Source organism: Myotis myotis, unplaced genomic scaffold (assembly GCF_014108235.1).
Source record: "Myotis myotis isolate mMyoMyo1 unplaced genomic scaffold, mMyoMyo1.p scaffold_m19_p_5, whole genome shotgun sequence".
NCBI lineage: Eukaryota > Metazoa > Chordata > Mammalia > Chiroptera > Vespertilionidae > Myotis > Myotis myotis.
Window position 1 is genome coordinate 93,749,483 of NW_023416357.1, and position 12,234 is coordinate 93,761,716.

Genomic DNA, 12,234 nt, shown 5'->3' on the forward strand with positions numbered 1-12,234 from the left:
GGATGAATTACAGGAAAACTTAACGGGTCCTCAGAGTTATTTTCCTACTTCATACAGTTGTGTCGAAGTATTTATCTTTTGTTTTTTTCTTTTCACATGCTTATCTAAACGCAACCTGTCAGCGTGAGATGCAGTCAACAAAGTACCAAGAGGGTAAACTTGAGCGAATCCGACCATTCAAAATAAAACCACGTTAATGGAACTAATGGTGCACAGAAGAAGCTGGATGTACCAAAATAACCCTATTAGTTGGGTACAGTTGGCTACACCAAGGAATGCGGCAATCCTCCGTTTAATTTGCAAAGCCCTTGGCCGGAGGAGGAGGGGATGGAAAAGTTTGGGTGAAGGATTTAAATGACTAGTCCAACAGTGAGTCATTGAAACTTTCCAGTTAATAATATCCTCTGCCGGGGCAGAGCCTGGGCCCGAGCGCTTTACGAGCCACATCACAGTTTAAGTTGTAATGTCTCACGGTTTTACAGCCTCTTCCACCAAATGAATACATAAAATGAAACGCGCTCTGCGTCAGCTTTGAAATGCAGGAAAAAATCTGGCTGGGGGAGGGGAGAAGGAAGGGGGAAAGAAAGAGAACAGGTAGGGATTCAGAGAGGCACAGAAGGCGGTGAAAAAGAAGGAATTTCCAGGAGCTGAGAGCTTTCCCCCGCGTCCTGTGCCTCACAGGACGCGTGGACCGCCGTGCAGGCTGAGACACTCGCCAAGCCGCGCCAGGACTCGCCTCGGTGACCCCTGCCCCCACGCCGTGACAGGTGGGGTTGCTGAGCCGCCACCAGATCGCAGCTTCCTCGCGCTGCCTGCCGGGAGCCCGAGCCGCTTCCGGTTGCTCCGGACCCCAGAACTTCGACTCCCGTCAGCCTCCGGGAAAACCGCAGAGGGGTCGCGCGGACGCTGCCGGAACTCGTAGTCCCGTCTTCGCTGCGCTTCATAGCCGGAAGCGGGAACGCACAGGGCCGGGAACTACCAAGGCGAAGGTACGGGTGGCGGCGAGGGGTCAACCCGTGCCGGGCGTGGGGTTGGCGCTGAGGCTGTCGGAGGTGGTTGGGGTTGGGTGGGAGGAGATCCGCTCGCTTACACGAGGAGGATTGAGCCGCCGCCGCCGCCGTCGTCGCGAGTGCGGAGACGGGACTGGAGCCGCTGCCGCGACGCCGCCGGAGTTTGTGTTGCTAGCCCTCGGCCCTTCTGCCTCGCCGATTCCCGGGGTCAGCGCGGCCTGCTCGTTCCCGGCCGGTCGCCCCCGCCTCCATTTCCCGCCCTCTCTTCACCACACACACGGCCCCCCCGATCATGGATCCGGGCAGTGGTGGCGGCGGCGTCGGCGGCGGCGGGAGCAGCAGCGGCAGCAGCAGCTGCGACTCGGCGCCCGACTGCTGGGACCAGGCGGACATGGAAGCCCCCGGGCCGGGCTCATGCAGTGGCCCTGGCGGCCCTTTGGCGGCGGCGGCGGGCGAGGCCCAGCGTGAACCCCTCAGTGCGGCCTTCAGCCGGCAACTCAACGTCAACGCCAAACCCTTCGTGCCCAATGTCCACGCCGCCGAGTTCGTGCCGTCCTTCCTGCGGGGCCTGGCCCAGCCGCCGCCACCCTCAGCCGGCGCCTCGGCCAACAACCACGGAACCGGCAGCGGCGCGGGAGGCTCTTCGGGTAAAGGGTCGGGACTCGGGGCAGCCCCGAGACGCGGGAGGAAGCCGGGCTGCGAGGGCGGGAGCAGCGGCCTGGGGGCCTGGGCCCACATGGACTGGGGTGGGCTGGGGTGAGGCGGTGCGCCTCGCAGTGCCGGGGGACTTGGGGCCCGGCAGCACGTGGGGCGCTGACAGCGGTGTCGGGCGCCGGCAGTCTTGGGTGGGGCGGCCCGGGGCCGGGGAGTCGGCCTCATGGGTGGCCGCGGCGGAGGGCCGGGCGGGGCGGGAGAAGCGCGCTGGGGACACGGTCGGGCTTGGGGCCGGGCCCCGGGCCCCAGTTCCCCACTTAAGCCGGGAACCGTATGGAACGGAGAGGGGGCGGCGGCAGGGCAGTAACACGAGGCCTAGAAGTGCGGACAGATGGAATCCCGAGTCTGTAGGTGGGCGTTGAAAGGTCCGAGGAGTTGGGGAGGACGAATCGAGTTTTCTCTTCACCCTGAGGCCTAGGAGAGAGCGTCTCTTGCTGCAACTTCTATTATTGAAACTGTAATTACGTGTTAAATATCTGTGGCACCGACCGGTCTAAAGGAATCCCAAGATGCATTGCAGTCTTGTGATCCGACAGAAACTGTTGGCTATCAATACAAAGATCTTTTTCACCCTTCGCATTTTGTAAGCTTGTAAAGTTCACAAAATGTCACAAAGGTAGAGCACCTCATGTGACATGGGTAGGAAATCACATTAATTTGTGTGCTCCCTTTCTTAAGTGGGACTTGGACTTTCCTCCGTCAGTGACAGGCTTGGAATTTTCAGTGTGTCAAAATCGTTTACCTCACTCAGGTTGTTGGGTATAAGTCACTTTTTTTATGTTATGTGTCAGTTAACTAGTCTATTCAGACACGAGCATTTGTTATAACTTAATAGTAGCCATGTGCGGTTCTGACCTTAGGTAGTAGACAAACTTTCAGTGGTTTCAAGTTAAGTTCGGTCTTTAAAAATCTGCCTGTATTTAGGGGCTGCTTCAGTAATAGCATGCTTTCAGGTACTGATTTTGTAGGAATATCAAATGAGTGCACTTAAGTATTCTCCTTACGTAAAAGTTGCTTATTGTCCTGGCCGGTGTTGCTATCTGGTTAGAACATCTGTCCGCCCAGGATCGTGGGTTTGGTTCCCGGCCAAGGTTTCTCTCGCACCATCCCTCCCTCCCTTCCACTCTCTGAAAAGCAAAGGAAAAAATGTCCTCAGGTGAGGATTAAATAAATAAATAAATACATACATAAATAAAAGTTGCTTATTTTAGGAACTGTCAGTATTAGCTTAAAGAGAAAAAGGGAAGGGCTGAATGTCCTTGCATTCTAGTGAGGGTATGGAACTGGATCGTAGTTATTCCCAGCAATTTGTGAGAGCAGATGGTTGATTTCTCTTTAAAGTTCTATATTATAGTACTTCTTAGATAAGTGGACACCATAAAAGTTTAGTTTCTTCAGAAATTTTTGCTACAATTTTCTCTCTAGAGGCAAAGAGAGACTTTGGAGAAATACTTTTGCAAGTATGTACATATATGTGAGCACAGTTTGGATTTGGTTGTTTTATTGATGGGTATTTCTTTTGCTTGTGTGGTTGTTTGATGTTTTCCCTTTGAACAATGAAGCTTACTTAGCTTTTATTTCTTTGCTTATATCAAGCCATTTTGGCTACTTAAACTAATCTACTTAACAGCTCCTAAAAGTGCTTATTTCCAGTGCTTTATCATACAGATCCCTTTTATCCAGACATTTTCTTTTTTGGTCCTCCCTCCTTACTCTGGAGCCATCAGCACCACTATAGCTAGACCTATTTCCAGCCTAGCTATACCTATTAGCCATTCAGGGACAGCCATCAGTCATCAGGGACAGCTATCCTTAGAGCAGTGGTCTGGAATAGTGGTCAGTTGTTGAATGACTAGGCGGACTAGGCATTAACTTTTTTTTTTTTAAGCTAATAAATTTTTATTTAAGGAATTTTACATGTTCTGTCTGAGTCCTTCCATTGCCTTAGTTTATCCTGAGTTTGAGTCTTAATCGTCTTCATCCCTTTTTTGCTCAATCCAGTTGTCATTTCAGTCAGTCCACAATCCTTGTATTTGAGCTTCTTTGATCTACACTTGAATATGGACATCAAAAACTCTCCACCTATAATCGTTGGGAACTGATTTCTTCAAGCAATTTACTTTTGGGCAATGGTTAGGGTCTGAGTAGATGGATCTGCTTGGTTTAATTTCAGATACCCTCTAAACACGAATAAGTTCAAAACATCTTCACTCCTAAGCTATCACTCCCTAGAATAGTACAGATCTTCGTGATATACAAAATACCTAAAGAATAAGACATAAATCCAGATATTGTGTCCTCAAGATAAAATACTAATAAGAAAAAGAAGTCATCTTTGTTATAGTGTTATCAACATCAAAATTAAAATACTAAAGCAGTATGGTTGATATTTCCCTTATATTCTATGCTTTTTAAATGATTAATCCTACAGTCCTGGAACCAGCATTTTAGGTATCATGTTCCTTCTTTTTATTTTTTTTAAATATATTTCTTTATTGATTTCAGAGAGGAAGGGAGAATGAGAGAGAGAAACATCAGTGATGAGAGAGAATCACTGATCAGCTGCCTCCTGCACGCCCCATGACTGGGGATCGAGCCCGCAACCCAGGCATGTGCCCTTGACCGGAATCGAACCTGGGATTCTTCAGTCTGCAGACTAATGCTCTATTCACTGATCCAAGGCGGCTAGGGCTCATGTCCCTTCTTATATGTATCAAAACTCATACTGAACAATGAGTTCTGGGTTAGGCATTAACTCTTACCCAGGAGAACTTTCCTCTTCCTGATAGTTGCTAATTTGTAGTTTTACTCTTAATTCTTTTTCTCTGTGACCTACTGGGAGTTAGAGATGTAAAAATGTGTAGGGAAGTGGTTGTAAGGAAAGTCCCTACATTATGGTCAACTTTTTCTTTTTTATCAGAGACTTATTTTGATGTTACAGACTTTACCAGCTGCTTCTACAAAATGTGAGTTATGTTTTTAAAAATTATCCTTTGTAGGATATCTATTTGAAAAAGAATGGATTTTCTAAATTGAGGTCCTGAGTTCTGTGGGACTGTTGGATTGCATGTTCCAAGCCCACTTAAGTCCATAAAATACCATCAGAGCAGAAAACTATGCTTGGAAGCAATAGGGGGAAAAATGGAAACAGCACTTAGATTGAGTTTACAAAGGAGGAATCATAAAGTTTGCAATTTTTTTTTATAGTGAGGACATAGACAGTAGGGCTAACATGTTTCTTTTGTTGTTAAGCCATAGCTGAAATTTGCTGTGTGTGTGTGTATTTAAACTAGATACCAGAGAGCACTTGAAGGAATCTAGAGATAGAGCACTAGGATGAATGACTTTTAAAATTTTTGTCTAGGATGAATATGTCATTTATCCTGAAAACAGGCTAATTTCTTTTTTAAAAAATTTTATAGGGGCACCTTGAGCAATCAGTAGAGGAAGATGCTTTTGTACAGTGTCATCCACCTTCCCCTAGAAGGCTGCTGGTTATACCTGTTTCCAGCCATCCCAGCTTAGGTTTCAGTGTTGACCTAGGATCTCTTTGAAAATTTAATATAGGGTTCCAAAGACATGACTAAGTAGAACCCATTTAGGTGTAATTCATTTTAGTTCAATACTCTGTACAGAGCCAAGTAAATTGGCTAAGTAATTGCTCTTCAAAGTAGAGGTGCTAAAATGAATGAAAATATGAAGACAAGGGTTATATATACCAGAACAAACATTTTCTATGGTAGAATGTACTTTAAGTTCCAGTTTGCACCTAGTTCAGTTTTTTTTTTTCTTCAGTAAATGAAAAATAGGTTTAGCAGTGCTAATCAGGGTTAGTTACTTGGTGTCTTAGTCCATTTGGGCTGCTATAACAAAATACTACAGCTGATAAAAAACAGACATTTATTTCTCACAGTCCTGGAGGCTGGAAGTCAGTGATCAGGGTGCCAGCCTGGTTGGGCAAGGGCCCTCTTCTAGACTGTTGACTTCTTATGTCCTCTTATGGCAGCAGGGGCAAGAGAGCTCTTTGTAAAGACACTAATCCCATTCATGAGGGCTCCACTCTCATGATGTAGGGCCCTCCAAAGGCCCCACCCAATACTATCACTTCAGGTGTTAGGATTTCAACTTAAGAATTTGGGGGGTAGAGGTGGGGCACAAATATTCAGACTATAGCACTTGGATTTAAGAGCAGCCCTGGCTTCTAAAGTAATGTGTAATGAATGCTCTTTCCACTGTTCCACCCTCAACATTTCTCAAAACTCTGCCATTAAAAAAATAAGTATAGAATAAAACCAGCAGTCCTCAGAGGAAGATCTGTCTCCAAAATGTAGCACATTATATTGTGGAACTTGAATTTTAAAAAGAAATATTTGTTTTGTAGTGCTTGGTTTTTACTGAATGCCTGTATGGGGGGGAAGGGATTTTTTTTTTTTAATGATTGAGATATTAATATAACATGAAATTCACCTTTTAAAAATGTACTGTTCAGTTGTTTTTAGTATATTCACCAAGTTATGCAACGAAGTGTCATCCACCTTCACTAGAAGGCTTGTTACTTGGTGGATGCTTGTTAATCATTCAATAGTCTCAAAGAATGTCTTTGGAGCCCCAGAGTAGAGAAGATACAGAATCAAACTGCTAATGCTTGTTTCCTCCAGAAGAACTCTTAAACTTTATTATTATTAAACACTAGAGGCCTGGTGCATGAAATTCGTGCATGGGGTGGGGGTCCCCTCAGACCTGCCTGCATCCTCCAATCCAGGACCCCTCAGAAGATGTCCGACTGCTTCTCACAACCCGAGACCGCTGGCTCCTAACCACTCACCTGCCTGCCTGCCTGCCTGATTGCCCCACACCCAGGACCCGGGCTTCCCTCCCTCTGGCTGGCGGCAGGCACCCGGGACCCGGGCTGGCTGCAGCTGCAGGGGACCGTGGATAGGTGGCTTTGCCGGGGCTGTAGCCGCAGGTGCCTGGGACCGTGGGGCAGGCGGCTTGTCCCTCTTGCAGGCCGCAGGTGCAGCCACTGGCGCCCGGGACCGTGAGACAGGCGGCTTGTCCCTCTCCCAGGCCTCAGCCTGGCTAGTCCCCATTCCTCTCTTGCGAGCTCATTTGTGCCTGGCTGGTCCCCAGTTCTCTCTCCCCAGTGTTGAGTGTCTTTACATCATGAGGGCGTGATGACCATTTGCATATTAGCTCTTTATTATATAGGATTACCTGTTGACTGATAGATAAGTTTAGATAAATAAGGTTCTTGGCTTTAGATTTGTTTTCTTTTTCCCCTAAGACTGAAATGCCTACAATAACAATTCTAATATACTGGATTTTTCAGGCTTCTTTGGGACAGTAAATGGAATAGAGTGGACAGAGGAGATCAGGGGAAACTATTGCTCCTAGAGTGTCGTGTGTGTGTGTGTGTGTGTGTATTTATTAATCTTGACCTGAGGATATTTTTTCTTTTGATTTTTTTTTTTTAAGAGAGAGTGGAAAGGAGAGAGAGAGACAGACAGACATTAATTGGTTGCCTCCTGCATGGGCAGGGATCTAACCTGTAGCTCAGGTACCTGCACTTGACCGGGAATTGAATCCTCAAACCATTAGTGGCTAGGGCCGAGGCTGTAACCACTGCATAGCACAGGCAGCGCTATCTCTCCTCCCCCGCTCCCCCCAATCTTGACTTACTGATTATTAGATTATTGAATTTGGGCCCTTGTTTCATGATTTTACATGCTTGAATGACTTGAGCAGGAGGATTTAGGGAACAAGTGCTGTGCCATATTGAGCAGTTGTTTAAACTGTTAGAAATTTTGATTGAGAATAAACTGTCTTTGGAACAAGTTTTATTTAGTGCAGTGAGTACACAGCTTTTTGCATTCTTTTGTCCTTTATTTTTCACCTTTTCTGAATTGTATTGCATGAAAGGGCAGCAATTAAAGTTTATCAGGGCAAGTTAGGGAGATATTATAGAGGACAGATTTTAAGCGTGGTTTTGCTTGCTTTTGTTTGCTCGGGAGGAAATGTCTTAGTGTTGAAATAGTATTGTTTTTCTGGTTGAAGAGAAAGAAAAAATGAGACTGGATAACCTTATGGGCGCGGGGTGAGTTAGCAGTATTAGAATGGAAATTTTTGAGATGTGAATCTGGTTTTGCTCAGATGTATGTATAACAATTAATGAACTGCCTGCAGAATGCAGGATGCTGTTCTAGGCACTTGAAATGACAGCACCAAGATGAATAAATTGTTCTCAAGGAGTCTAGAAAGAGATCAGATTTACTCTAATGGAAGACACAACATGGTAAGAGGGCCATACAGAGGGTTCAGAGGGCTTTCAAAGCTGCAAATAATAATTGTTCACAGATTGCCTTATGTTGTAAATAATTTCAGTCTTGTCACCCTAATGATAAAACTAAGGATCTATTTTCTAAGTGTCGTGAATATCTTAAGTTTTTTAAGTTTGCTAGGAATTTGCTACAGTTGAGTATCAGATATCTTTTACACTCCTTGTCTCATTAAATAGCAGTGGGTTTGGTTACTGCAATTCTGACTAGTGTATCTGTGAGGCATGCTAATTTAGAATTTCTACTCATAATTCTTAGAAATCTTTGGGAAGCAAGAATTTGTTCACCAGCTGAAGGTTCTTGATTGTTCTAAGGTCTCAGATTTCTTTTTTAGCTGTCAATTGGTGATTCATACCAAAGCTTCTTAAAAGTTTTATACTTGTTTTCAATAGATTTTAAAGAAGCATGGCTGGGCTATCAATGTATTTGGGTTTTTTAATTTGTTTTTTTTTAATAAATGGTTTTGCTCTAAGGAAATTTACAGTGGAACCTGGGTTCTTGAACTTAATTTGTTCCAGAAAGCTGTTTAAAAACTGAAGCATTGCTTCCCAGTAGAAATAATGTAAATTGAATTACTCCATTTCAGACCCCAATTCCCTGTGTTTTTGTGGTGGTTGTTTTTTTATATATATGTTATTGATTTCAGAGAGGAAAGGAGAGAGAAGGAGAGAGAATAAAACATCAGTCATGAGAATCACTGATTGGTTGCCTCCTGCATGCCTCCCACTGGGGATCAAGCCTGCAACTGGGCCTGTGCCCTGGCCAGGAATCAAACCTTGACCTCCTGGTTCATAGGACTGAGCCACACCAGCCAGGCAATATTAACCATTTTAAAGTGAACAATTTAGTCATAGTGTTGTATAATTACCACTCTACCTAGCTCCAAAGTATTTTTATCACCCTAAAAGGAAACTCCTACCCATTAAATAGTTAATCTCCACTTTCCCTTTTCTCCCAGCTTCCGGCAACCACCAATCTCCTTTCTGTCTTTATGGATTTACATATTCTGAATATTTATATAAATGTAATCGTACAACATGTGACCTTTTTTGTCTGGCTGGTTTATTTCTCTATGACCAGATTTTAACTAACTATTTAGAAATCCAGATTATCATCTGTATTAAACTACTGACTGTCTTCTGTTAAAATTTTTGCACTTCTTGTTTTAAAATTTGTGATAATATACCTAGTTCATTAGTAATAGCCAGTTCATTAGTCTTCCTTTATCATAAACAGTAGTATTAGTTTCTCTTTTCAATTTGGGGTATGATAGTTTTATTCAAAACTGATACACTCAGCCCAGCCGGCATAGCTCAGTGGTTGAGCGTTCACCTATGAACCACAAGGTCACAGTTGGGTCCCAGTCAGATTCCCAGGTTGCAGGCTCTATCCATAGAGTGGTATGTGCAGGAGGCAGCTGATCAATTTTTCTCATCATTGATGTTTCTATCTCTCGCTCCCTCTCCATTCCTCTCTGAAATCAATAAAAATATATTAAACAACAAAAAAACCTGCCACACTCAGATAACTTTTCCACTTAATTAGAATGGTTCCTGTTTTGAATATTTGATAAGGGTGTGTTTCTGAACATAGAGATACCACTGGAAATATGAAACCATAATTTCATTCCTCAGGAGATTTACTAACTTCTCTTTCACTAGCAGATACGAACCATGCAGGATCTGATAGGTTAATCTCTAATTAGAGTGGTCATCTGTTTGCTAACCATGAACAATGACTTTGGGCTTAGTAGAATTCTACACCCCTGCTCATTTAGTAGTCAGTAAAATCTGGATGTCATATGCATTATGAATAAGACCAGAGTAGAATTAACAAGAGAAGGTTGCTCGTGCATTTGTGAATACTGGGTACAACTATATTGAGAAGTTTACATTTAAAAAACATTTTGCTATATCTGTTATTTTTCTGGCTCATTGTTCCAAAACATCAGTTGGCAAATGTTGCTAAGGTTTATAAATGTGATCCATCATCTGAATACATGGAAAGCTTTTTTCCAACAGAACGAAACTGGTCAACTTCTTACTTTTGAGCCCTTTAATACCGTCATTACCTGTAATTAAACATTTCTTTTCTTTTTTCAATCCTCACCCGAGGATATTTTTCCATTGAGTTTTAGAAAGAAGGAAAGACAGAGAGGAATATTGATGTGGAAGAAACACATCGACTAGTTGCCTCCTGCATGCACCCCAACCAGGGGCCCTAGGCTGGGAGGAGCCTCCAACTGAGGCACATGCCCTTGACCAGAATCCCTTAGGTCTGCAGGCCGAAAGCTCTATCCACTGAGCCAGACTGGCTAGGGCAGTGGTCGGCAAACTCATTAGTCAACAGAGCCAAATATCAACAGTACAACGATTGAAATTTCTTTTGAGAGCCAAATTTTTTAAACTTAAACTATATAGGAAGGTACATTGTTATTAACTTAATTAGGGTACTCCTAAGGCTTAGGAAGAGCCACACTCAAGGGGCCAAAGAGCCGCATGTGGTTCGAGAGCTGCAGTTTGCTGACCACGGGGCTAGGGTTTATTTTCTTTTCCATTACAGTTCACATTCAGTATTATTTTGTATTAGTTTCAGTATATTAAGCATTTTCATTGCTTGTGATACTTGACTCTCTGCCTCTGTGAGCTTTACAAACTTAAACATTATAAATGTAGGATGTTTTGGAAAATAAAACGGAACAGATTTTTGTATTATGCTACATTATGCAGCCATGTGGAGGTGGTCTCATGACTGATGTCACTGTTCTAAGAAGTACTTTACAGCTTTATGTATGTAAAGTATAAATACTGTATTTTTGTAAATCTAAGAGTTGGTTCTAGAACTAGGTGGTCAGTGTATGTACTTTTCATTTTGAAAAGCTCACTTACAGTTTGGGGGCTATCTTATTAGGTGAGGAGGGGGAGCCCACTATAACAGTTGTCTCAATCTTTTTCCTGTTTTAAAATACTTGTACATCATAACTTAGTTTACTTTAAAAAAAATATATTTTATTGATTTTTTTACAGAGAGGAAGGGAGAGGGCTAGAGAGTTAGAAACATTGATGAGAGAGAAACATCCATCAGCTGAAACACTCCCCACTGGGGATGTGCCCGCAACCAAGGTACATGCCCTTGACTGGAATCGAACCTGGGACCCTTGAGTCCGCAGGCTGACGCTCCATCCACTGAGCTAAACCGGTTAGGGCTTAGTTTACTTTTATTGACTGGTTTTCAACAGAGGTTGTTTGAGGAAAGGCACTTGTATAACTTGTAAAAGCCCAGTTGAGTCTGTTATGTCTGTATGTTAGATGGTGGTGATTATAGTATTTCATAGGGTTTTTGAGGGAATTTAAATGAGAGAGCAAACAGCACAAAAAAGTTCAATAAAACCCTGGCTGGTTTTGCTCAGTGGTTAGAGCAGGGGTGGGCAAACTTTTTGACTCGAGGGCCACAGTGGGTTATTCAACTGGACCGGAGGGCCGGAACAAAAGCATGGATGGAGTGTTTGTGTGAACTAATATAAATTCAAAGTAAACATCATTACAGAAAAGGGTACGGTCTTTTTTTTTTTAGTTTTATTCATTTCAAACGGGCCGCATCCGGCCCGCGTGCCGTAGTTTGCCCATGGCTGGGTTAGAGTGTCAGCCTGTGAATCAAAGGGTCGAAGGTTCGATTCCTGGTCAAAGGCACATACCTGGGTTGCAGGTTCGATCCCTACCCTGGTTGGTGTGCATGAGGAAGAAAACCAATCGATGTTTCTATCTGACATCAATGTTTGTCTCTATCACTATCTCTTTCTCCCGTCTACTCTCTCTAAAAATCAATGGAAAAAAATATCCTTGGGTGAGGATTAACAAAACAAAACAAAAAACCCAAAATATTAGTTAATATAAATTAATATTTGACAAAGGAGGCAAGAGCATACAATGGAGTAAAGATAGTCTCTTCAATAAATGGTGTTGGGAAAATTGGACAGGTACATGCAAAAAAATGAAACTAGACTACCAACTTACACCATACCCAAGAATAAACTCAAAAATACTTAAATGTAAGTTGTGAAACCATAAAAATCCTAGAGGAAACCATAGACAGCAAAATTTCAGACTTCTCTTGGAACAGTATTTTTGCTGATATATCTCCTAGGGTAAAGGAAACAAAGGAGAAAATAAATAAAT

The 12,234-nt window shown here is 43.4% G+C and overlaps 1 protein-coding gene across 5 annotated transcripts in view; it reads left to right on the forward strand.

Moving 5' to 3' along the window:
• The first annotated feature begins 479 nt into the window (after positions 1 to 479).
• The window catches only part of GSPT1 (G1 to S phase transition 1), a 45,895-nt gene continuing 34,140 nt past the window's right edge, over positions 480 to 12,234 (forward strand). For 2 of the 5 annotated variants that reach the window (XM_036309227.1, XM_036309228.1), the window contains exons 1-2: positions 1,400 to 1,657; positions 4,645 to 4,690. In XM_036309227.1, coding sequence (XP_036165120.1) covers positions 1,538 to 1,657; positions 4,645 to 4,690 — 166 coding nt within the window. In that variant the 5' untranslated portion in view covers positions 1,400 to 1,537. Of the gene's footprint in view, positions 990 to 1,302; positions 1,658 to 4,644; positions 4,691 to 12,234 lie in introns of those variants that run through there. The other 3 variants (XM_036309225.1, XM_036309226.1, XM_036309229.1) reach the window with 2 other exon arrangements.